We start from the raw sequence: 26,230 nt of genomic DNA, 5'->3' as shown, positions 1-26,230 counted from the left end.
CAATGGACAATAAATGCACTTGTGGCTTGGCATTCATTCTTCTACAGAGGCCAGACTGGACAATAGCTGGAGAACATTGCTGGGGAACAGTGGAAAACAAAGCCGCAAAGGATCTGCTGTGTCTCCTCTAATCATAAATCCTCCTTGAGCTGCAAAGCCACACTCTTTTCTTTCTTTTTTTAATTTCATTCTAGTAGCCTTCAAAATCAATTTTGCCTGAAAATAACCTTTCATGGGTATATCAAAAGAGGAACGTGTGGCTTTGTTTGTTTAGTTCCTACCCTCTTGGAAATAAGTTTTGAAGAAAAAAAATGACAGATTATCCTGTCTGAAACACTAGACTTTGGTGTAAAACACATTTGTTTTAACTTTAGTGTAAATGAAGCTCATCCCCACAGTGCTCTTTGAGATTGAATAGAACAGAAGTCACTGAAGAACAGAAAGATTGCAACCAATGATGTTTTTTTCCTGAATTGCTGGCATGTAGGATTTAATTTAGTTAACTCCTACGGCATAAGAAGATAGTGGAGCTGCGTGCAAATTTTTCTGCATCAGTGCTAAGCAATAGTAATATTAAGGTCACTTTTGCCTTTCTTTCTGTGAAGAGTAATACATTTTAGGGACATACCTTCAGCTTGTAAGTTGCACAGCATGAAAATAGAGGACTGGTTTGGGTTATCTTCTTTCCCAGTTACAAAATCAGTTTTGTAACAGTTTTTACTTACAACTAATCAGTTGTAAGTTAAAAAAAATGCTCTAAATACTCTGTGGTGGGACACCAAAAATCTGTTTAGTCAGTTTCAAAATGGACCACAGGTAGCAGTTGAAGAACTATTGTTGGCTGGGATTTCCTCATGCTGGTCTTCCAGAATCAAAACAGCGTACAAAAATAAGTGGCACATGCTCTTGTTTTTCTGTTTTCAGGATTTAGTGTGCTTCAGCCTGCAGACAAAGCAGTACAGGCACCTAACCAGCGTGCCACATGGAGTCATCGTTTTTAGATAACAGCTTTTCAGGAATGCAGCTGGGGCAGCACTGGAATCTGCTTAGGAACTTTGTTACAGGCTGTGATTTGACTTCAGTACCTCTTAGGTATGTCTTAGTATTCAATCCCACCAGTGACTTTTTAAGAATGACTGAAATTGGTAATACAGATTACTTCATAAGATTATAATTACGTGTGAGGATATGTTTATTGACAGCTTTGGCATCTTTGGCAATTGAATATAAACTTCCCTGCTTTAGGCATGTTAGTTGACAGCTTTAGTGATCTAAAATGCACTGATTAACACAAGTGGGAGCTCAGTTTAACCCCTACTACTGTGGTATGTAAAGCACGCAACATGCCTTTTGGACATTATAATTGTGCTTCAGCTATATATTTTAGTCATCCTAATGCACAAACTGAAACAGGTTATCTTTATGCTCTGGACACAGACATAAGGTGAATAGTAAAGCAGCCTGGATTTTGTAAAATATGGTCTGCCTAATTTGTGTAAGATGAATCCGTGTCTGGAACTGCTTTGGCACTGAAGAAAAGCTGTGAAACTGCTTTGAAGACCATGCAGTATAACTTCTGAGGACCCATATAATGTGTTTTTCAACTGGTAAATTAATGTTATTATATGTAAAGTTCATATTCAAGTGGAAATTTCTGCGCAATATGAACCTGTGAAAGTATTTTGTAAGGTTACGCTTAGGCTCTCCAAGTACATCTGTCCTGGTAATGCTGAAATCAAACCCTATGAGCAAAAAAAAAAGAGGCATACATATTGTTGCAATTTAAGTAGCAGTTTATATTAAATCTCTCACAAACATACAGATAATTCAGTGAAGGGGGCAATAACGATGCCTAGTGCTGCCACTTAGTGGAGCTGTGCTTTCCTTCCTTAAATTAGAAAGGGAAGACTAGGAATGCTTTTTTGTTGCAGCTGGTAAAATCCTCAGTTGGTACAGAAGTGTTTCGCAGTGGTGTTGGGTACCCAGACCTCTTGTATAAGTGCCTTTACATGAGGACAGGAAGCGTTTGAGGAATACAGGAGTGAAATACCTCAGGTGAGGAATGCGTACTCTTTCTGCTGCCTCATATATAAAACAATCACATCAGGAAATAAGTACCCAAATAACTAACTTCATCTGGAACTTAAGCAGCCTGCAGAAATTCCAGACACAGGAGATCATGGGTTTCTATCATTATGGAAGTTGAAATGATGAATTTAGCACCTGAAAAACAATCAAGTTACGTGTGCTGGATGGATGGTTAGATTTCATGTTTCTGTTATAAATAGACCACGATGACAATTATTATTATTTTGGGGTAACTCATGTACAAGTTGCTGGAATATATTCATATTGGGAAGAGGAACGTCCCATGAAGATCAAGCTAGAGTCAGACTGGTGTAACTGAGCGAAGCTCATGTCCCCACACAACACATTTGATCTGCCCCTTCAGGGCAGAATCGAAATTGCTCTTTCACTCCAGTGCAAGCACACATAAACTGAAAAGGACATTCTTTTAAACAGAATCCCTGTGGTGCTGTCTTCCACCTCACCTCCTGTTTTTCAGCTTCCAGGCCAAACGCAGCTCATGAGAATGAATTCCTTGGAAGCTCCTGGCAGAAAAGAAAAAAACAGATAAGAGTTAATGTTATCTGTACAAGAAGAAATCAATGTTTGTTGTACCATCTGAGTGCAATTGAGCATATAACAGCTATTAATATTTCAGTGATTGAAGCCAAATAGCCAAACAACAGAAAGAAAATCATATATACTTTATCAGTAGGTAAGACATGAGAGTAACCAGTCTAGATGTGTCTGTTAGCTTATCTCTGAATAAATCAAGCATTGTTCATATCCGCATGTTTCATATTCACAGGTTTCTCCCTGTGTGGATAGCACATACAAGCTTAAGCTGCAGTATTTACAACTAACATCACTGCTGGCTTAATGCACAGGTGGAACTACAGTGAGTCATAAAGCTTTTGTTTATCCTTTCTACAGGGAAAATGTAATACAGCATATATCGGCTCCATAATACTCTGTCAAAAGGCAAAGCATAGGCTGTTCTATGGTTAGTGCATAGTAAAAGTGGAAAAAGATTTTATTTTGGGTCAGTTTTCAAGACAGTAAAGCACAATTTATCTTTTTGCCATTTTCTTCCTCTTTTGTGGGTAATTCTTTATAAGAATGCAACAAATCCTCCTTCCTGTTCTTTTAAGAGACGGCTCATGTCTTTGGTACTTTTTACCCTATGGAAGGAGAATAGATGAACTTATATACTATATGGAATAAAAGTACTTCCAGATAGGAATATACTCTGGAACTCTATTCCAGGTAGGAATAAACTCAAAACTCACTGTAAGTTAGATACAAATATATCTTAAATTTATCTGAATAACATAATCATATGTGGGGAAAAAATGTAAGCCCAACAGAACCAACTGCGAGCTTTTTAAAGGCATTTAAGAATCTAAAAGTCATAATTTATTTTAAAATATGTCCAGAGAACCTTAAATATCCCAAAGTATTTTGAAGTATTCCCAAAGCATTATGAAGGTGTGTTCGTATTCCAGAATCAGTAGCTGCAGTCCTCTTAGTTAATTTTTTTGCAGGATCTCTCCCTTAGGAAAATGTCATTGTGAAAGCAAGGGAAGAAGTAGGAAATATCACAAGAACTGAGCATCTGAGATCTTCACTTAGGGTTAACATGCTTTCAAGATGTGCTCTGCCAGGCAACAACCTTTTCTCTGTAGTAAGCACCTCTGATGTACTTTCAGATTTCTTAACCCCCATTTAATCCTAGTTTTATTGTGCAGTAACAGTCTGGCCCTGTTACAACTTAAGTGATGTTGTGAGTGGAAAGCACACTGATACACCGTAAGTCCCGAATCTTCCATTACCCTATATACTGGTCCTGGAATTTATTCCTAAACTAATCAGATTTGGCATTAAGTGAAGGAGGTAATTCCAGAAAGATGCCTTATCAGCAATTGCACTTCCATCCCTGATCGGGGTTTGGGCCGAATCCTTTCCTGTATGTTGCCCTATTTCCTCATTAGTCTCTTCTCCGTGCTCTGGATGTTGCCAGAGAGATTCTGTGCCCTCAATGGAGACAAGCACTGCAGCACTGCCTCGATAAGCGACTGCCAGTCAGGAGCAGGTCCCTTCGGCACGTGCACTAGGGAAGCTGGACGGCAACGGGCTCGTGATGCACACGCAGTGCAGCCATTTATCAAGCCTCTTCCAACTATGCTCATGTGGAATCCATGAGACAATTTCCACCGTCCCACAGACGGATGACTGGAGGCAGTTCCTGCACACCTCATAGGGACATTTAAGCTCAGGCATGTGTGGAGGAGAGGAGCTAATCATGCCCCAGCTCTGGGAAAGGCTTAATTGAAGCTTGTGCCTTTGACACCGCAGAGGCCGACGTTTCATTCAGGGCTCAGGTTTATTTCTCCCCTTCCAAGCTGCTGCTGCCCCTTTTGTCCTCACCTTCCTTCAGCCCCGCATCCCAGTGTCCCCACGATGGGCCCGAGCCCTGTGTCCCCACTCGGACGTGCCCTCCATGACCAGCTCTGGCAGTTTTACCTCAGGCTTTGGTCTTCTGAGGGAGCCCTGAGGTGCTCCCTCAGGGCACATCTCAGAGACTTCCCGCGCCGGGCGGACAGAAGAAAAGCGTGATACGAAGGCAAGTCCGTACCTGGGCGGGCGGGAACACGCGGCTCGGATCCTCACCTCGGCTTTATCAGCACTTAACCCCCAACACCGCGGCCATCTCCCGCCTCCTGTCTCAGCCCTGACGCCCCCCAGCTCGCTTCCAGGGGCCGCCGGCAGGTGGCGCTACCCTCCTGTCCCTGCGAGCGCCGCGCCCCGCCCCGCCCCTCGCTGCCTTCCCTTCCACCAAGGTGAGGCGTTGAAGGGGCGGGGCCCCGCGCCTGGCCACGCCCCCCTCGGCGCAGCGCGTGCTGCCCGGCGGCCTCGCGGAGCAGCGGCAGCGGGTGGCGGCTCACCGCGGAGCGTGAGGGGAGCTCGGCCCTAGCCCCGGCGCTGCAGTGAGCACCGGAGCGGGAGCGCGACCGCGTCCTCTGCCTGCTACAGGAGAAGCCATGAGCCCCGAGGAGAAGCCGCCACCCGGCCGCTCCCGCGATGGCCGGCTACCGCCGCCGCCACCTCAGCCCGCTCCCGGCCGAGGCCGGCGGCGAGGCGGCTTCCTGACGGAGATCCGCACGCCCATCCGCACCGAGCCCTTCCAGGAGCGGTACAGCCTCAGCCCCGGCAGGGAGCTCGGCAGGTGAGCGAGCGCTGGAGGGGTGCCCGGGGGCCGTCCCCGCCGGCATGACCCGCTCCAGGCGCTGGGTGTGACGGGGGTGCCCGCGGCGGAGCACCTCTTCCCCGCTGTGCGCTTCTCGGCGCGCTGCCGGCAGGGTTTCACCTGCTGGCCCATCCGAGCACCATTAGAGGTAGCGTAAGGAAAGGGAAGGTGGGGGTCACTGCCCTGTCGGTGCCTCCCTTTGCTGGCGTCTCCCTGCTGGGGTGAGCTCGCGGGACGTGCTCTGGGTGTTGGGCTGGGCTGGGCCGGGTGCGGGGCGGCAGCTGTCAGCGCAGCTGTACCCCAGCTGCCGGCCGCGTCCCTCCTTCCGCTGAACGTGTCACCCCGGCCCGGCGGAGCCGGCTGCTCCCCGGGAGCCCGTGTGGGCAGTGAGCATTGCCCCAGGTTTCCACTGGAGACGGAAACCTGCCCGTTTGGGTTGTTTTTCCTTAAGCTGTGATACGGAGGAAGGCGAGTCTAGAGGAGACGGGGTTGTGGTCCCATGTGCTTAAGAATAATCCAGTGGTGGAGCTTTTCAAAGAACTAAAAAGCTGGTTAAGAACATGGATTTGAAAGTGATTCCACATGTAAGGTTTAATAAATGTCTAATTTCAACACCTGGCACATAGCAAGGGTTGAGACAGAAAGGCTTGTTAGCAGCTTTTTACCTCTCAGGGGCTACATATATGGCATTTCAGCACCACTAAACCAGTATTTTTGTCTGAAATTGTCACTTCTTACCAAAGAATGACAGTATCCTTATTCGCAGTCACATGTGCGTTATCTAAAGAGTATTCCACTACAGGAGATTAGATGAAATACCACAGGATCTATGACAAGATGTATGTTCTTTTGCAAGTTGTGCTGGCTGTGTAGCTCAGTCTATACAGCAGCAGAACCAACCCCTTCCAAGCTAAAGGGGAGTTTCAAAGCAAATGTACCTGCTGTAAGTAACAATACTTTAGGTTGCCTAGGTGTCAACTTAATGCTCACTTAGTGACTCTGGTGCACTAATAGGATAATGCCTGTTTAAACATAGTGGCCTAAAGCATTCGCATGGGAAGCAGGTGGGAGAAACTTCCCATGAAGTGAGAAAACTTCTTTTAGCATGATGTGACCACAGTGTCCAGGGCTTGGTAGCTGAAGCTGACTAAGTACAGGCTACGAAACAGCCTGAATTCTAAGCAGCAGCCAAGAAGGTGTAGGAGCAGCACAGCACAGGGTGTCCTGGTATCGCTGCTGCTCCAGGCTTTTTTATCTGGAGATCAGGTGGCTTTTCACTAAAGGTATTCTGCAGTTCTGCGGCAGATTGAGAGTTTCTCCTCAAGCTGGTGTCTCCGATTAAGTTTCTCTTAACCAGAAAATAGACTGGATGAAGATTTCTTCAGGCACACAGAAGTACAACCGAAGTGATTAGGTTTACACCATGAACAAGAATGAAGTTCTACAGTAAATCTTATTCTGCAGTTTAAACAAGTAAATCCCAGCAGGCTTTTTTTGTGGAGTCACTTTTGACCAGAATACATGTACAGATGATCTTTGCATGGAGGCTGTGATGTTGCACCTGTAGTTAAGTGACTGTTTGTCCTGGTTTTGTGCAGCAATTGCACCTTTTTGTTTCAGACTATGCCTTTTTTTCTCCTCAACTTCACAAATGCTTTCACTGGCTTCTCTCTTAGAGTACAGAAATCAGTGCACTTCAGTGTATGCACTTGAGTTTTTATTCAACAATTCTGAATGCTTTTTCTTGCTGCGTTTTGATTAAAAGAAGTGAATGCTTCAGCTCAAAGACTCATTAAAATGTTTGGTTTTGCTATCTCGTGACAAAACGCGAGTGGTAAACAGAAAGTCTCTCTGCCTCTTGTAACTGTCTCATTTTATTGATAGCGAATGCTTAGCAGGAATTGTTTCACTTTTATCTGTTCAGAAAGTATGTAAGTCTCTACTTACGGCTGGAGTGTATCTTTAGAAAGGCCTTCGACAAACTAGCTCCTAGATATGACAGGGTTTTGTCTCGGATGAAGAGCAGTCCTTGCGCACACAACATTATTTTACTTGTGATTTGGTAATGAAAATTTGCCAATGAAAGTGTTTCTACCTTCTGTGAAACTCACAATTAGGGAAACGATTGAAAAGTTGAACTTTGAGAATAAAACGTTTTTATGAGTTGTGTTTTAACATGACAGTGGGGAGAGAAAAGAAAGATTTAGTGCCTTTGAGAGCAGGGTAGCTGCGTGAACTCAGCAGGTTTGTGTGCTTTTTGGCCTCCAATCAGTCAGCACACTTATGTGAAACTCCCCATGGCACTTGGAGCCTCTGCCTTCTGTTCCCTTGTCACTTGTGTGTGAAGAACACACCTATATGTTCCTCCCGGGAAGAGGGGGGAACATGGGAGAATATTAAAGCGCTGTAGTTCTAGCAATGCAGGGAAGGGAGGTAGTGGGGCTGCTGGCCACTGGTGGCATGTTAGGGGTGAAATTCCTGGGAAAGTATAGCTGAAAGTGTCAATGAGCCTGGGAGGAACCTGATCACAGGTTCTCACAGCAACTGCTTTGAGAATGTAAAGCTTATGCGCTTCAAAAGGTTGCTGCCTCATTCAGTAGTTGAACAGGCATTTGCAAGTCTCTCGAAATACAGCTGCTAGGCAAAACGAATTAATTTAGGAAAAATACCCCAAAATATGGTTATATAATGGCTACTTTGGAAAAGTTCTTTTAAGCTGCTTAGGAGGACATGGAAATAGCAGGTTTTTTCTAATGAAATATTTTAACAAATGAAATTTTGGGCTAGTCTTCACAGCCTTAATGAATTGTACTGTCCCAAAATCGGAATATTCTCACACAAATCTTAATCTGCATGATGTTTAAAATCAAACCTCTGATGGATGTTGTAAAGGTGCCTCTTCCCATCAACTCACTCAGACTTCAGTGTTTTCAGAAGGTGCTAGCTTGAGTTAGGTTAGTTTGAAGTGATGTAACCTTTGCGGAGAACAAAACACCAATTGCTTAACTCTTCTTCCCCTTACCATCTGTGCTTAAGCCATAATTGTACTGTAAAGTGGGGAACAATGTATTTTGTGTTACCTAGCACTTCCTTAAAGAGTCTAGTATAACTGAATCTAGTTGCTTTGCTCTTTTTCATCAACAAAAAGCTAAGTTCACACAAAATATTACTAGATTGTTAGTTAATTCTTCAGCTCATTGATGGAGCACTCTGTAGTTTCACATGCAGATAACCCATGTCTTTGAATATTTTACTTCTTTTGTTACCCATGAACTCTGACATGAACTTCCCTATTTCTCAAGTAACTTTCAGTAATGTGTGTGTCTTAGTAGTATATGGCACTTGTATGATTTTCTGCATCAGTAAAAATGTATATGCTATCACTTTGGTCTGCAGCTCCCCTCTGCAGTAGCACAGCTAGGGTGAAACAGTTGTGGAACTAAGTGGAAGTGGGAAAGAGGTTAAAATGAAGAGTTGCAAGTAGTTGGTTCCACCATTTGAGAACAATTTTATGTGAGTAAATTATTCATGAACATCAGAAATGGAATCCCTGCACCTTGCTGTTTGGAAATTGGGAATTGTATGGAAAAAAAAAACACTTTAGAAAATGTTTGATATGAGTTATGAAATAAATTGCATGTAGTTTTTTGGGTCTCAAAACTTTTCTGAGCTTCACAAAAAGTAAATGTCTTCACAGGAATTGCAGTTATTCCTGCATTTGTTGCAGTGTTTTATAGGTCACTTGAAAAATACTCATTAAAGTAAGGCTTGTTCTCTGCTCTTCTGAGCTTATGACAACCCAAATTAACAGATGTGACATGAGTATTCCTGCTTACCTGATTTGACACTTGATTTGTGATTTGAGGCTTTTCCTTTAAGCCACAATGTATGCCAGGTGAAACAATGCTAATTCTGTTGACAGTCTGAAAAGATGACATTGAGCTTCTTTGTAATCAGATATGATTTATCTTAAATCATAATTCTTGAATGAGACCCTTGTGAGGACTGAGAACTACTTCTAGTTTCCTCTTCATGTCTGCCTTCAAAGCATTTTTGTTTGTGTTGGGATGACTGCTAATCAGTTTTCAACTTTGGAAATGAGCATTTGCCCGTTTCCTCTCAAAACTGTTCTTCCTTCGATGCAATGCTCTCGCCGCCAGCTCTTCTCAAGGCAGCCAAACTAGCAATGCTCTGTTCTAACAGTGTTTTCGCTATTTAGTAGATGATTTGTTTTATAAAGAGTTCTGAAAAGCAGCATTTAAAGAAAAACAAAGATTAAGCGTATGCAATATACTTTATAGGAAAGCATGTTTTTAGCTATCTTATCTACTATTCTGTCTCTATCAAAAAGCAATTTTTCACAAATGTCTCTTGGTCTAACCATACAGTGGATGGTCTGTTTGGATCTGAGCTCTGAAATTGGCTCGGGCATGGATCTAGACTGGTGCACAGAAATTAGTTCTACTACTTACAAGCATCAGGTTTGTCAAGTTTGATCTTTTGGGGGATTGTATTCAGAACAGATGAGTTCTAACAGGCAGCAGTTCTAGCAGCTCTAATTATAGGTATAGACAGAAGGAATCTGGGCAGGATTCTTGGTCTGAAACAATTAAGAATTAGTATTTGTCAGCTGGCTAAACTCCCGTGTAACCTGTCCTTTTAATGGCGTCACCTATCAGGCTTCTGGCCAGCTCAGCCAAACATGATGTGTGACCACACACAGTGGTGGCTCTTGCTGTTCCTTGCTGCCCCGTGAATACTGTTTCCTTTCCATAGTGACTAATGTGCCATGAATCGGCAGCATTGGTACTCATTAGGCTAATTAACTTGCTCACAGATAGATTTTGTATGTAATGCAAAACGGGGCAGTGCTTCTTGAAAGTTGTATTATAGAGATTTCAGACTTCCCTAACCTGCTTTCTCTAGGTCCTTCACTGCTGCTAGAATTAAAAGTTATTGACCCTGTGCAAAGCCAGCATACAGCCAGAAGGAAACTGCATTTAGAGACTGTTTAAGGAGAACAGAGAAGGCTGAACCAAGCAAGGGTCTAGATCTTTGGTACAGAAGCTTAATATCTTCTTCTTAGTATCTTCAGATATTAAAATAACTTGCTTTTAAAGGGCTGATCTTGTAGTATCTCAAGTTTATCTGTTGGGTTTTATTCTTGTACTGGTTTTGGTGCTAAAAAGTCAGCAAGGATTTCAACCATTTTCCTAAATGCATAGCTTTAGATTGTACATGAATGTCACAGATGCATGTCTTTGTTTGGAATAACTTAAAATCCTTTTCACTGGCTCCATAGGGAAAGTTGCTTTCTGTTGTGGTTAAGGTTGCAGTACTGGAGGGATATTTATACCTGTAGTTGCAACACTAATGTCACAAGCTTCCTAGAAATCTAGCTGAAACACACGCTATCCTTGCAATATTTTTGGGATCAGAAGCATTGTTAGCACATTCCTATGTTTCCTGATGAGCTGTCTCTACTATACACATTTCTTCCAATGTGGTTTTTGATAGATGTGTACCAGACACCTAGCAGGTTGTTAGCGTTTAGGTGTCTGTTCCTTCTGTGCTAACTCTGTATTGATTAACACACCTTATAGTAATCTTTTGACCTTCCTAGTGCTATGCAACCCTATAATATTATTTTTCGGGCATTTGCAAAGCTATAATGTTGTCTTAATGGGCACATTAATAATTAAGAACTTTCTCCCTAAAAATTGTGTTCAGGACATTGAAAGCGTATTCTTACAGTTTGTGTGCCTTCACAGACATCTGGGCTGTGCTCTGATCTAGTCTTAACACACACTGTGCTGTAGATAATATGTGCTTATGCAAAATATTATTCCTAGAGGAATAGCTGTGGCTGTATCAGCGGTTACAAGTCCAATTATTTTAGTGAGATTGCTTAGCAAATACCCACTTTGTGGGTGCTTATTTGACTTCCTTCATTTAGACTGGGGGATTTTGAAACAAATGCCTATGAAAAGCAAGCTGGCCACAACTTCTTTTAGCAGTTACATTTCATGGATAGCAGTATGCCAATAGGTTGGGAGCTATGAGAGTGAAAACTCTGACATGAGCTGAATTGGTTAATTCTGTGAACTTCAGCTTGCAGATAGGAAAGGTAAACCCCATGTCGTTATATTCCAAACCAGGTGCTTATTTTGATTTCAGCAACCCTATAGTAAGTTGAGGAAAGAATAAAGACCTCCAAGCTATTCCTGCAGCTTTATAAGAAGATTTTTTACATAAAAATCATAGAGTGGTTGGAAAAGACCTTAAGATCATCCAGCTCCAACCCCCCCTGCCATGGGCACCATGGGCAGGGACACCTCACAAGACTGTCCAACCTGGCCTTGAACACTGCCAGGGATGGAGCATTTACCACTTCCTTGGGCAACCCATTCCAGTGCCTCACCACCCTTACGGTAAAGAACTTCTTCCTCATATCTAACCTGAACTTCCCCTGCTTAAGTTAAACCCATCACCCCTTGTTCTACAGTCCCTGATGAAGAGTCCCTCTCCAGCATCCTTGTAGGCCCCCTTCAGATACTGGAAGGCTGCTAGTTCTGATGAACATTATACCTGTATGGTGAGACTTAAAACAAGATTGCTATACTTCAAAGAATGAGAATTCATTATTGCATTAGATGACAGATAGTAATTAACAGACCTTTTCAGTTAAAATATCAGGACTGCATGAATAGAACCAAGTGGAGCAGGTGGGACTCTACTGCAAGGAAGTTTAGAGCAGACGCTTCAGCCCAAACTGCTGTGGGAGAAGTCTTGTGACACAAGTGCTGCAGTGTGGTTTCAGCTAGCCTGCTGGCTTGGTGTAACTCATGCCTTGTGTGTTTTGTCAGACGTGACGCTCATTAATGTGGGTTAAGTGCTATGCTCAGTGTGTGTTTGTGTTCACATTATTGTCACAAATCTTCTTAGAAAACTTTATATTGGCCAAACTGCTTATTTTAAGATCATCCATGTGTCTTATGCAGTAAGACTAAGAATAAGAGATTTTGAGAGCTGTTAAATGATAAAAAATACCATCTGAGAAGTATTATGGTGAAAATACAAAGTGCTGTCTTTGAAAATGCAGAGCAGAATCTGGATGTTGCATAGTAAATGGAACAGGTCTTCGAGCAGTTATTCAGGAAGAGTGCTGGTTGCTGTTGCCTTGACTATGGTGGGATACTTTGCAAAACTGACTGGGTTATTGGGCATAGTCATACAAAGCATAGGTTGTCTATTTGTACACTTTGGTTTTGTCAGCATTTTAAATGAAAGGTTTGAGGAGAACTTCATCTTGTGACCTAGCACAGCTTGTTCATTCTGTGGGGTTTTAAAATCCAGGTTCCTTGAATTGGTAGGGTTTTTAATCCCCTATTTTTCATGGAGGTTAAATTACATTCTGGGTTGTGGTGTTTAAGTGTAGGGATTATCACTCAGCAAGACATCTTTCTTAACAGGGAACATTTTAAATGTATCCATTAATGGCAATTGAGCTCAAGTTTCCTGAGATGTTGATTTATAAGGGCAATACTAAATTTGTCACTAAGGGACTTAAAATTAACCTTAAATTCTTTAATTTCAGGGGCAAGTTTGCAGTGGTGAAGAAGTGTATCCAGAAAGACACTGAAAGAGAGTTTGCAGCAAAATTCATGAGAAAAAGAAGAAAGGGCCAAGACTGTCGGATGGAAATAATCCATGAAATTGCAGTCCTGGAGCTGGCACAATGCAACCTTTGGGTCATCAACTTGCATGAAGTTTATGAAACTGCAACAGAGATGATTTTAGTCCTGGAATAGTAAGTACTAGTAATAATTCCTGAATAACCTTCTGCAGTATTTGTTTTAAACTATTAATGTAAAAATACTGTGTGTCAGTATGAATAATGTGAAAATACTTTGCTTGCCTGTTACACTTGCTTGAGTTCTAAAAGTACTGCAAAGAAAATCAGTATTGCAGGAAGTCTTGTAACTGCTGCAGATTATCAAGAAATGTCTCCAGTGATGCACTATCTTTCAAAGCTGAGCTACAGTTTATGCAGTTAAATCATAGTGAAATAAGAACTATGTACAATCCCTGCTTGTAAAAAGGAAGCAGAAAGAAGCAGTGAGCACGTGTTCAAAAACTGAAGTATGTTTCATTGACAGTTACAAAGATGGAGTAAAATCTGGGGTGTTTTTTTTTTACCAGTTATGACATACTGAAAGCAATATTATTATTAAAAAGAAACTGTCAAAATCCCTTATGATCTACAATGAAAAACTCTCTCAATTGTTATCTTTTGGGGAAAGAAAGAGGATTCAGACCTAGAAGAGTTTTTCAAGTTACATTTATCTTTTAAGTCTGCATTTGTCTGTGTGGTTTTCTCCCCTTGAATTTGTCCAGATGGATGCTTCTGTATGTAGCTGCTGTAACAGTCCATCTAATACACCAGTGGCCTAGATATTTGACCTCTAGGGTGCAAGAAGCAGCCAAATGCTTGTTGCTATTGAACTCTGTTAAGATCCTGTCCAAGCTCTATGGATTTTAACTAATTAGGAGAGGAACAGCGATGCTCAACAGTTCAGAAGTGACTTAAGTTGTCTGCAAAGATACATCTAGTTTATATGGCTCTTTCCTTGCTTGACAGCAAAAAGAAATGTTGAGAAATCTCATGTCCCAGTCTGGTCTTGTTTAGAAGTCAAAAGCAACTGTAACTTTGAAGCTCAGTGAAATGGAATGACACACTGTCTGCTCAGGCAAGCTTCCTTCTAGAACATGTTTTTCAATTTCATTGTGCCTTTATCAAATTCATGAAATATTCAAGTATCTGTTATAATGCAAAGGTGTGACAGAGCTGCTGGAATTTTAACTGCTGTTACTGGGGACTCATAAGTACATGCTTCAAACACTAGCAGCACTGATGTACCTAGAATACAGTTTAAATGTCTGGATCCCCATAGGGATGTAGCACAAACAGTAGAATCCAAAGCTTGATACAACTGATGGATTTGGTGATAATTTTAATGCAGAATTGCTAGTTTTCTTTTAGAGCTCAATACTCTTACAACTCCAAACATTTTTCATCCAAAGTGTTAACTAGGTTGTTCAGTAGACACCAAGTTGTTCAGTAATTAGCAACACTATTGGCTTTATAGCAGCAGTCATACCTTGCTTCAGATAGAGCGCTGTGTGTTAGAATTGTTAAGCTGCACAAACAGCCTTCCCCTGACTTCAGCAAATATGTCTGGATGCTTCTTTAATGTCAGCATGTTCCAGAGACATGTTGCAACAAAACAGGTATGAATGTTAGTAAATTTCTGACATTCTATATGCAGAGGATTAAAGAATGTATCTAGACTGCGAGCTTCTCCAGGGCATTTCAGTCTCTGTTCAGCTTGATGGCTTGTGTGGCAGATTTTTATCTTGGGAAGGAGAAAAACAAATACTTAATAGTTGGCCACTAACTTTATCTGCTAAGGTTTTTGAGTGTCCTCAAATTAAGAAGGACATGGAGCAGTTGGAGCAAGTCCAGAAAAGGGCCACAAGGATGATCAGGGGCTGGAGCACCTCCCGTATGAAGATAGGCTGAGAAAGTTGGGGCTGTTCAGCCTGGAGAAGAGAAGGCTGCGTAGAGACCTCAGAGCAGCCTTCCAGTATCTGAAGGGGGCCTATAAGAATGCTGGAGAGGGACTCTTCTTCAGGGACTGTAGTGATAGGACAAGGGGTAACGAGTTTAAACAGAAACAGAAGTTCGGTTAGATGTAAGGGAGTTCTTCCCTGTGAGGGTGCTGAGGCACTGGCACAGGGTGCCCAGAGAAGCTGTGGCTGCCCCATCCCAAGCAGTGTTCAAGGCCAGGTTGGACAGGGCTTGGAGGAACCTGGTGTAGTGGAAGATGTCCCTGCCCATGGCAGGGGGGGTGGAACTGGATGATCTTAAGGTCCTTTCCAACACAAACCAGTCTATGATTCTATGATTCTATGTTGAATCCTAAGGTGTGCAAGAGACACCTAGTGTTTTGTCTTTATGAAGAGAAATACTAATGTTACATGGAGGGTTGTCTTTCCAGCAGTATCAATTTTTGATAGAAAATGGTGTTGGCTTCAGCTCCAGGACAGCAAATCAGTGGCTGTCTGCCTTCTGTTCGTTGTCACAAGACCTTAAACAGAGTATTTAAGTAGGCATTGAAGAGTTAAGTCCGAATGGATAGTATGTAAAGTCTGGACCTAACCTGTGGGCCAGCTACTTTTCTGTATTTCAGTGAAAATAGAATGAATGAAAAAGGAAATGGGACTTGTAGGGATGCGGTCTGGGAAACCTGGCACATCACATATAAAAGGAAAAAAGCAAATGTAATAACTTGGCTCTTTCGAGTTTCTTTTGAAAGAAAGAGCAAAAGAGCATCTAATGCTTAACAACTGGTGGTTTTGTAAGTGTTCATCACCATATGTTTATGCATCTGTGGGACAGATAGAAGATATTAGTGAGTCAATGCAGAAACTTGTATGTGTAACTTCAAAATCGATTCTATTAAGTATATATAGGTGAACTGAGTAATCACCTGCCAGGATCTTGTATAAGTATAGTACAATTTTGTTAATTTTAGTTTAACAAAAATTAAAAACATTGTCTTTATCGTCTTGCAGGCACAGTCAGGGTTTATTGGATATGCTGGATGAGGTGCTTCTATCACCTATATATTTGGACCTGGATAATGTTACTACTTGTGTTGTCTTGGATGTTACTGTCTGTCTTACTGGAGGTGTGACTGGTCAGAGTCTGCTGCCCAGAAATGATTCATTTGGCATTGGATTCAACAGATAGAACTTGAAGCAAAACCACTGGGATCAGAAATAACAGTGCTGCTCCGATGTTTGCATCTTGTCTGTTGCAGTAATTGACAAAGTTGTTCTAACTGGCAGACCTAAAGCAAGGCTGGAGCTCTTCAAAAGGTTTTAGGGGAAAACTTTTCAAATGGTGTTGGTTACCTTTGGCTTCTGTTTCATGTAGTTCTTGGGTGGCCTGATCTAAAAGGTTAAGACACCCCTCTAAGAAAAGGCATTTGTCTGAGAACCAGAACTTAAAAGAATAGTATGTACAATTTAAGGCATTTGGATGCTTCTCTTCCTGTATGTCAAGGGGTAACAGGTTAAAACTTAAACAGGGGAAGTTTAGATTGGATATAAGGAAGAAGTTCTTTACTGTAAGGGTGGTGAGGCACTGGAATGGGTTGCCCAGGGAAGCTGTGAATGCTCCATCCCTGCTGGTGTTCAAGGCCAGGTTGGTCAGAGCCTTGGGTGATATGGTTTAGTGTGAGGTGTTCCTGTCCATGGCAGGGCGGTTGGAACTTGATGATCTTAAGGTCCTTTCCAACCCTATCTATTTTATGATTCTATGTCCTCTCACCAGAGATGGATTTAAAGTTTTCTCAGGTTTTTGGAACATTGGTGTGTTGTGGTAGCCTTACACTGGAAAAAAATAAGTAAATTTATGTCTTGCTTACAATCTACTAGTATGCCTAGCCAAGGAAAGAAGGGGGGTATGACTGTCAGCAGCAGTGAATGTGAACCTCCTTTGCTGATAGCAGTGCAAACACCTTGGTTGATCTTTTTGTAATAGCAGATGAATTTCCATTTATCTTCCAAAGAAAACCTTTTCCAGAAAGGCTTTTGACAGAGCATAAGGTTCAGGAAGGAAATTTTGGGGTCTTGCAGACTGTATGTGGTCACACTCAGCATTTGAAACTAAGTGTATTCTTGCGACTTGTCCGTATATCTGTGCTCTAAGGGTTAGCACTTCTGAGTCTTTTAAAAGACAAACCTGACCCATTAAAGCTGGGGGAATGTTTAATTTTCTGTGCTGCACTGAACTAGATTTGTCCAACCTTTTCCTAATGATACACTAAATGTCTGTGTTCGTGTACTGTAAGGGCACTTGAAAGAGGTCGGATGCTGAATTCCATCCAGTGCATTGTTAAGATATGTTTCAAGGAAGATAAGCGGTCTCCATTGAACTGAAAGTCAACATGATTGTAACAAAGATTAATGCTCCAGACTTCCAAATGACTTTTAGCCCCTTTATTCTGATAAGCAGTAATAAAGTGTTGGCATGCTTTTCACTGATGAAGAGCAGTTAGATTTCACTTGAAACTACAGAGAAGTTAATAGCACAACAGTGCTTTCATAAGCAAAATAACTAAAGAATTCTGGTTGCCTTAGCTTTTAAGTTTGGAAAAAGTTCTTATGTCTTGCACTTTCCATACACCGAGCTAAGGGAGCGTGCGCTGGAGAAATAATGTGTTCCAAGCAACACTGGATTTCCAAACCTTGTGTTCTTAAATATCTCCTTATCAGTTATTTTCTCGGGTTGATGGCTTGTTTTCCTACAGACTTTCTTGTCCTAAGGACAATTCTTTGCTTTTATCCCCTAGGAACGCTTTCTGTGGAGGTGGGTGGGGGTACGCAGTGGTTTGCAGAGTTGCTACTTCATAATGACCATTCGAAAAGATGCAGCTTAATGGAAAATATGTTCTCAGAGGACAAATGGGTAAATGTGATGAACACCAGCAAACTCTTGGTCTGCATGTTTTCAGAAAGCATTGCAATGACATGCCCATAATACTTTCCTAGGTACTAGGAAGAAAATTGTCTGTGCCCCAGCCGAAATCAGGACACAGGTATTTTAATCCCTTCTGTATATGGATTATATTTTTTTCCCCTGAGCTCTAGCTAGGGAATGCAAAACAACTGAGTTGAAACTATTGTTAAGGAGCTTGTCACAGTTTGGCATAGGTGTGTGGGAGAACCTTTCTGGAGTGCTGTTTTGACAATGCACTCCCAACACTTGTGACTGGGTTGGCTCAGAACCACTGACTGTTTTGCTTAAGGGAATCAGTTAAGCTCCCTCCCCAGCAACAATACATGGAACAGGCTGGCAGTAACAAATTTCCCATGTTCTTGTAAAGGGTTGCTAGTTGCTTGTTTCATTATGGTAATTTTGGAAAGAAGGAATTGTCTGGAAGAAGTTATTCCAGCTGCATCCTAAATAGCAAAGTTGATAAAAAATGAAACTGGGGTGTAATGCTGAGTGTATTTGCCTATAGTAGCTGGGAATAGCTCTCTTTCCTAAGTCATGAAGTTGGTGTGAATGCGTGAGGGCCCTATTTGCTTGTCTCACTCTTACAAATGCTGATGAAGCTAGGAATCTGCAGAAGTATGGGAAGTACTGAAACACCTTTTAAAAGTCATCTGAACTGAGTGTTTTCTAGTCTCATTGGGTAGTGCTACCTCTTGATTTCAGTGATGGGACGTTGTCTCCTTCAACTGGCATTGCTTTAACTTTTAACACATTTAATTCAAAGTTCTTTAAGTAAAGTATTCTATGTAGCTTAATTTTTAGCTTGGTGCCTACTTCAATGTTAATTTGGTGTAACCTAATTGTAACAGATGTCTACCAGATAGGCATAGAGCAAACAGGGCTTTGTAAGGCCTACCCTTTGCTGAGTTTTCATCTGTGTCTGTATTCAGTGTGATCCCTGCTTGGCAACAGCAGGTTTTGGGTTTAAATCAGATTTCACAGAATTAAATAGGAGAAGTATTGTTTTGCTTATTTTAGGTGGCAGAGCTACACCAGCAAAATCCGAGGGTTGTTGCTGTAAAACACATTATGTTAGTAATTTTGGTAGTAGATCTTATCACTGTATGTGCATGGTAATTTACTGCTACAAGGAAATAAATCATTCTTCCAAGTAACTTTCTGTGGCGTTTTTGAAGTAGAAACTTTAATTTCTTGATTACAGTAGACTTTTTTCCTATCCCTGTCTTGAAGTTCCAACTGATGTTGCTTTTTAAAGGAACTTGGTTTAGAATATTAGAATAAACTGGCCCGTGTCCAGATTTGAAATGTCATTAATATCTGAATCCCAGTCAAAGCTGAAATAGTACTAGTCTTTTCTTTGAATTCAAAATGTGCTGAAGAAAGATGTGACAGTGTCAGGCATATGCAGATTTTTTAGAGGAATTAAAGTATTCATAGTCCTTTGAAAGCCTCATTTTATATTTGAGCTCTCTCATCTTTGAAGAAAAATAATGTAATGGGTGTTTCTTTTCTAAAAGACAATCTTAGTTTAATAAATCAAATTGTATTGCTGTGCCAGTTACCAGCACCCAGAACAGAAACCAAAAACTCTGAAGTGTTAAGATGTAAACCTCTTCTAAATGCATAATGCTTATAAGGCTATCTGCAGGGAGAATTTTAATTCGCAGTAATAAGAATACTGGGAAGGCAAAAAAACTTGCTTTATAAACCATGAGGACTGTAGCAGCATAGTATAGGCAAAATGAAACCTGAGTATATTTAAGTGTTCTTTTTCTGGGGGTACATAATCCAAATGCACCATTGTTAGAAATCTCATTTCCTGTAGCATTCATGTCGGATGTGCCTCTGTCTTCTGGATTGCCCAGGTAATGTAATTCCTTAGAAAAGTGCAAGCAAGAGTAGATGGCTAAAGATTAACACTTGTCCAGAGAGTCGTGTTTGGCATGTCACAGTTTGGGGTAACTGGAGAAGATGCTGTCCTCAGGCCTTTCACCATCTTTCACCAAGGGGCGATTACAGAACTTCATGCAGAACAAAGTGTGTATGTGCTGATTTCATAGTGGTAATTCGACAATGGTAGTAATGCAAAATGGCCCCATTCCAATGCTCTTACGCCCATTCTTGTTTTAAGATGGAGCCTCTGCTCTGCTTATTTTAATTCTAATGCCACATGGTTATGTGGCTTTGGACTACTTTAAAAACTTTCATTCACTTCTAGTCATTTTTATATTTTTTGTTACTTTGCTATTTATTTAAGCATATAGAAACAAAAGATGAGGATGCAAGCGGAGAGCTAAGATTTTCACAAGTGTTTTTAGATGAGTTGTTTAGAAACTTAATGCATCCCTCTATGCCACAGACTTCAGAAACAATGCAATTATAGACTTTACATTGAGTCTTTTATGTATGTGCAGAGTGTTTTTAGGAGGATGGGGGGTGGAACTGTTTTGCTTTGTGTTCACAAAGGCTTACCTTGGCCAAATGACCATGTAGCTTCGTAGCTATGGTGAAAGGTACATCTGTTATGTATACACTGCCCTTAAACAAATGTGGCATTCATCTAAAAGCACGGTCAGTAGTGATTCCAAAGTAGTCCCCAAAATTTCTGCAGCATTCACACTCTCTAACCTAAATGACTAAGGTCTTTGCTTCTCTCCAAAGAATAATAAAGCAGAGAAGCCTTCCGAGGCTGTAAAAGCTTGCCAAATGCTTAAGAACTGAAAATATCACTACTGGATGCTACTGCCCACTGATGTTGCTTACTGTAAATAAAATAGTGCAAGTAGAACAAAACGGGTGCTATAACTTAGTCTTTGAAATAGTAAAATTCACATTGTTCCATAGTGCTGCTGGAGGTGAAATCTTTGACCAGTGTGTGGCTGAAAGAGAGGAAGCCTTCAAAGAAAAGGACGTTAAGCGACTTATGAAGCAGATCTTAGAAGGAGTTTCATTCTTGCACAGAAACAATGTGGTTCATCTTGACCTAAAGGTAAGATTGTTGCTGTATTTTTCTCATTAATTTCTTATCTGCTGACTTTCTCATTGGCTATGTCATACTAATCCTAATTTGTAATTAATACAATTTTTATCTAGCTATGATTCAAATGATAAAATTCAGCATTTGGGATGCAGTAGGCACCAGGGAAGTTTTCTGTGATTATGTTAAATATAAACTCCATTTGATCAGTGAAATGTAGTAAATTCAAAAGTGGATTTGCCTTGCACCTTGAATTGCAAATGAGTGCTTTGGGGAAGACCTGACTCATTTTTTACGTGCAGTATGATTAAGAATTGAATTGTAACAGGGATCCAGAAAAACTATTGTCTCCCAAGCTGCAGTTAATTTTATCCATACACTCCTATGGAAGATGCAATTTGAGCTCATTTTGAGCTTGAACTGCTTTATTACTAAGCAAGGCAGTATAAAAAGTATCTTGCATTGAAATGTTTGAAATCTTTTTACATGTCCAATTCCCATATTTACTAAGTACGTAGTAAGCTGCTACGTGCTTGTTCTGTTGCTGAGATCCTTACTTACACTTAATTGCATTTTGGCAGTATTGCAAAGCTGCCAGTAGACTCCAGTATCAAGCTGCACATACTGCATGTATAACCTAGCACATCATGAACCATTCATCAGCTAAAGCAGATGATGGGGTAATATTTGCACATAAATGTCACCTGCCTGGTTTTCCAACCAATCATTCAAATTATCTGTGGAATTCGGTAAGACTTTCTGTAGCCCACTGATTTAGTCATGCACATAAATATTAATAATTGGATGAAAATAATGAATGGAAAACTTTAGCAAGTGATGTGAGACTAAGTGTTCAGAAGGACGCAAAATAAGCAGTTACAATTCCTTACAGTTCCAGTACGCTTAGACAAGACACACTCAGTGTTGGTCGGCCACTGAATTTCCTTGAAGCCAAGTGTGTAAAATTAAAACCAGTTCAGAAAAAGCTTACTTGAAAACTTCTGATCCGACTGATCAGAAAACTTGGGATTGTAAATTTGAGGGTATCTAGTTCTCACTGAAGGACCCAGCATCACTTTGCTGCCTTATGAAAGTTAAGTAGCAGAGCAGATTGTCTGATGTTTGAGTTTATTATGTTTAGACATTGCTGCAGTGTGTGCAATGTGCTTTTGAAAAGTGGATCTTAATAGGAGTCCTAATTGCAGCATGATTACTTTCATTACCCATAAGGTCTTAAGCAAAATAAGGTTTAGGGAAGTCTTCAGAATACTGGGAAGTAAAGAGGATGCAAACTGGATTAAAACCCATGACTTGTGAAGATTGACTGACCCATATGCCTCGCAAGACTTTAAGAAAGTTCCTTTTTTCAAGGAACTCAGAAACTTTGGTTCTGGTTTTGGCTGCATGTATATTAACCTACTGGCCTCAATCTCCTCTTGATTATATTATGGCTCTTTTGCTAGTGGCTTACAGCACTATGGAAGTTACTAAATACTTGGTTTTGTGGTGATATTTGCAAGACTCGTGCAAGGGTACTGCTGTTAAGCAAGGAGTTTGCTAGGATCAGAAAGCTTACAGATTCTTGCTAAAATGTTTTCTATGCTATTAGTTTCACCTTTGGGTTTCTAAAGGTTTCCTTTTGCATTTGTCTGGTACAGATAACTTTGGAAAGGTCCATCCAATTTTCCATGTGTTGCACCCTCCAAAAAAATCAGGCTCTACACCCAGAAGAATTTTAGTCAAAATGGCTGTCAGTTTGTGACTGACAGCTGCTTGTTGTAGTTTTACATTACAAAATGTAAGCAATGACACTGACAGCTAGCTTGCTTTAGCTTCTGTCTGTCCACTTAATAGATGAAAGATACATTCTATGAAGCTCAACACTACATGTTAATAAAGGGGTATTTTGATATGGCTTACTTAGCAAGGTTGCCACCTGATCATTTCTTCCCAAAAGCATGGTTCTCCTGAAAGACAGCAGGAATATGGCTTAGTTTCAATAGCAAAACACAATCATGTAATCCAGCTTTGACTTGGAAAAAGAGCAAATATAACACTACAGAGCGCAAATTAAGTCTCACTTGACAGTATTGTGTGGATGCTATTTAATTTGCAGGGTGTGCATAGATTGTAGTCAGGAGTCTTTCATCTCCTTTTAATGGTGCATAAAAGCTGCAGAGTAAGGGAAGCCTCCTTCCTCTGTTTTCATTTGCTGTTTGACTTCAGCTTGAATTGGTGCTTGGTGAAAGCTCACAGTAGTTGGGAATGGAAGAGAATTATCAAGGTGTGGGAGCTGAGGAAAGGCTAGCTGCCTCTTCTCTGCAGCAGAGATAGGTAGAGCCTCACATAGCCCTGGTGTCTGGGAGAATGACGGCTCCAAGCAGCAGTCTCCTGTACTATGTATTATCACTCTGGTTATCCAACAGACAGCTTTCCCTTCTTCCTTCTGTATTGTGCTCAAGATGTTGCGTTCAGTGAGGACAGCTAGCAAAATAATTGGAAATTATTTTAGGTGTCATTTTACCCCAATATTCAGAAAGCAAACTAATGCAGTTACAAAAGAAGGAACACTGCTGATCTTCTCCATTTTCCAGGAGGATTAAGGTGGAATGTTTATTACACAGAAATGGAGTATCATTAGAAGCGCAGTATCCTTTGTCTAAAGGAATATCCAGGAAACTAACAGAAGAGCTGTAACTTAAAATATCAAATCTTCAAGGCAAAAGAAGAGTTTAATCTGCAGTTCAAACCTTTAAGGCAAAGCTGTTTGTTAGTAGACAGGTACAGAGTACCCAGATTCTACAGAACCTATTTTGATTATAGTCTTGTTCCTTAATTTATGCAACTTTCATTGTTTATTTTGGGGAATAAAGTGTGATTCATGTCTAGGATGTCTGCTCCATAAGTGACCAAAGAATACCCCAAACCCTTATATTTAATTTCTTAATGATACGGAAGCCCTTTCACTATTTTGAGGGTAGACTGATCAGCCTAGTTCAGTGCCTTTACACACAATGTAGCTAGGGTATCTCAGCTAGTCTGTTTTTCATGTTTCTGCCCATTATTCCTTGGATAATTCCTGTCTTGTCTTCTAGGAATCTGATGTTTTTTACAGTATCATAAAAATAGATACCTAACTTCATTCATGTTGCAAGTTAGGGTGAGGCAATGATTAGCTTAAAAACATGACCTTTATTATATATCCTTAGTCATGCTCTTCTTGAAACCAGCTAAAGATACAAGAGGTATTAGGTGGAAGGCTCGTATAAACTTCTGGAATAATGGCAAATTTGCAATAGATGGATTTTGCCATTATTTAGTTTAGAAGATTCCAAAACCTGCTGCCAAGGTAGGGATTTAGGGCATCCTATTTTACTAAGCGCATTTTTTAGAAACAAATCATGCAGAAGAAGGTTTCAGAGGAGACTAGATCTTTGTCTACACTGCCTTAGTTTGGCCTTTGCACTGACATCCATGGTGTCAAGGAAGCCATGTTCTCCATGTGACAATAGTTTAGTCCAATTTAAGTCAAAAACGTAGAAGCAGTTAATATTTGCAACGATAAATGATGCTTTCCACTGCTGTTACTCTTAACATGATGACAGAGGTGTAACCAACACAGCAAATTCCTAAAGCCCAAGTTTCTGGCTGTTGACAGTATTCCTGGAAAAAAACAACTCTTTGGCTTGTTATAATCCTTCCCAAGGCACTTGTTTCTGGCTGTGCCAACTAAGGCATTGGGCTAGAGACTCCTGTGACTATATCACATGGTTTCTGTGCATATACCAATCTTGTAGTCAGGTACACCTGGCCAGACTGCCCAGTTAGCCAAGGATTTTTCCCTATGTTTTTGTTTGGCGCATAACACAAGAGGATCTAAACTGGAACATTTAAGCCTTACTGCACTGGAGGGGGAAGTGTTACCATTTGACAGTTTTCATCAGCCATTTCATTACTGCTTGGTGGTAAGAGTGAAAGGCCCTTTTTAGAATGGCTACAAGGAGAGCCTCTGGCCTGCACCTCTCTTGCCTTTATGGGCTGATCAACGTTAGGCAAACCTAGATGTGCTATAGTACAGGAAAACCAAAACAGAAAGAGCGTTACACACGTGTGAAAATGATCTTCCTTGAAGTTCTACAGTAACTGCGTCAAGCTGAAAACTATGGTAAGTTCAAAGCTATGCCTTCTGTAAGGTTCCATGGACTGTCACTTAACATGAACCCCAGAATTCTTCCTTCAAAGACAACTGGTATTTCATTGTGAATTGATTTAGGGCTATGACTCAATTCATACTCTAGGTTTTTTCTGCATAGGTGTGTTTTGAATAAGAAGATCATTTTGGAAAAAAGACAATAAAACCTTATTCTGGCAACTGTATTATCTGCTAAAATACTGTAATAGAGGCTTCAGGGTTTCACAAAGCTTCCATTAAAAACTTCCTCATTTAAATATAAAGAACAAATGCTTTTCTCGTGCTTTCTATTTGCCTCTTCAGAAAGTGACTAAATTTCCCACTGGGAAGAACATCTGAGAGGCTAATTAGGGAGGCCCAGTCAGCTTTTTTGGATGTTTGCTTTTCAAATACAAATACAGAATAACAAATGTGAACTAGAAAGCAGGCGGTAATGCACAGCTCCCGAAGCCTTTGTGCAGCCACCGGGTACCAAAAAGAGCTTTTCTTAATACACAGATTTACAAACAGAAAGTAGATGGACAACATGCTGGGGTCAGTTTGAAATACCGCGGTTTCACTTTGCAGGAATGGAAGACTGTATTTAGGTCTTGCAGCAAGGACTGGCCAGAGGCTTTTAAAATGTTCTTGCAGAGTTTTACTTGTGTGTTCAAAAGCAAGGCTACCCGTGTGAAAGCACACCTTCATGATTGACAAGTGGATGAGGAGAGAGCATCCCTTGGTGATGAGGGAAATAGGATAAATGCTGGTGGTAATCCAGGTGGATTATCAGCCAGTGGTTGCTTTGGTGTTCTCACTCTTTTGCCTTCCTCCCTTCTCAACCACCCCTGATGCAAGATGATCCAGGTTCCCAATAAGTAAGGGCTTCTTCACTTTCATGGGACCCCTGCCTCACTGGAGGCATGAAGGCAGTGTCAACTGTCAGCATTACCATTCAGAGAAGTTCGTAATAGAACCCAAAGTGATTACTGGCCTGGGGGCAGGGAGGGTCACACCTTTTTTGCTTTCTTTTGGCAAGGATATGCCTCAGTTGCACCAAGTCCCTAAGACCTGTTGTCTAAAGTTAGCTTTCAGACTTTAAACTGAACTAGCATTTAAAAGAGATGGTAAAGAACTTCTTAATGACCACAAAGTTGCTTTGAAGGATGACAGCCAGGA

The 26,230-nt window shown here is 41.0% G+C and overlaps 1 protein-coding gene and 1 long non-coding RNA gene across 2 annotated transcripts in view; one reads left to right on the top strand and one right to left on the bottom strand.

Moving 5' to 3' along the window:
* The window catches only part of LOC133274991 (uncharacterized), a 34,003-nt gene extending 29,250 nt beyond the window's left edge, over window positions 1–4,753 (bottom strand). Inside the window, exon 1 of the long non-coding RNA XR_009745355.1 lies at window positions 4,495–4,753. This is a non-coding gene — a long non-coding RNA (uncharacterized LOC133274991). The remainder of the gene's footprint in view (window positions 1–4,494) is intronic.
* Window positions 4,754–5,019: 266 nt separating this feature from the next.
* Window positions 5,020–26,230, top strand: part of STK17A (serine/threonine kinase 17a) — a 28,396-nt gene continuing 7,185 nt past the window's right edge. The window contains exons 1-3 of the mRNA XM_061464609.1: window positions 5,020–5,293; window positions 12,912–13,124; window positions 20,748–20,892. Of these exons, the coding sequence (XP_061320593.1) occupies window positions 5,109–5,293; window positions 12,912–13,124; window positions 20,748–20,892 (543 nt within the window). The 5' untranslated portion in view covers window positions 5,020–5,108. The remainder of the gene's footprint in view (window positions 5,294–12,911; window positions 13,125–20,747; window positions 20,893–26,230) is intronic.

This window comes from Pezoporus flaviventris, unplaced genomic scaffold (assembly GCF_033815535.1).
Source record: "Pezoporus flaviventris isolate CSIRO_AGI_PZ_B2104156 unplaced genomic scaffold, CSIRO_AGI_Pfla_v1 ptg000037l, whole genome shotgun sequence".
Lineage (NCBI taxonomy): Eukaryota > Metazoa > Chordata > Aves > Psittaciformes > Psittacidae > Pezoporus > Pezoporus flaviventris.
The sequence above is the reverse complement of the archived record's forward strand: the minus strand, read 5'-3'. Positions and strand labels throughout refer to the sequence as shown.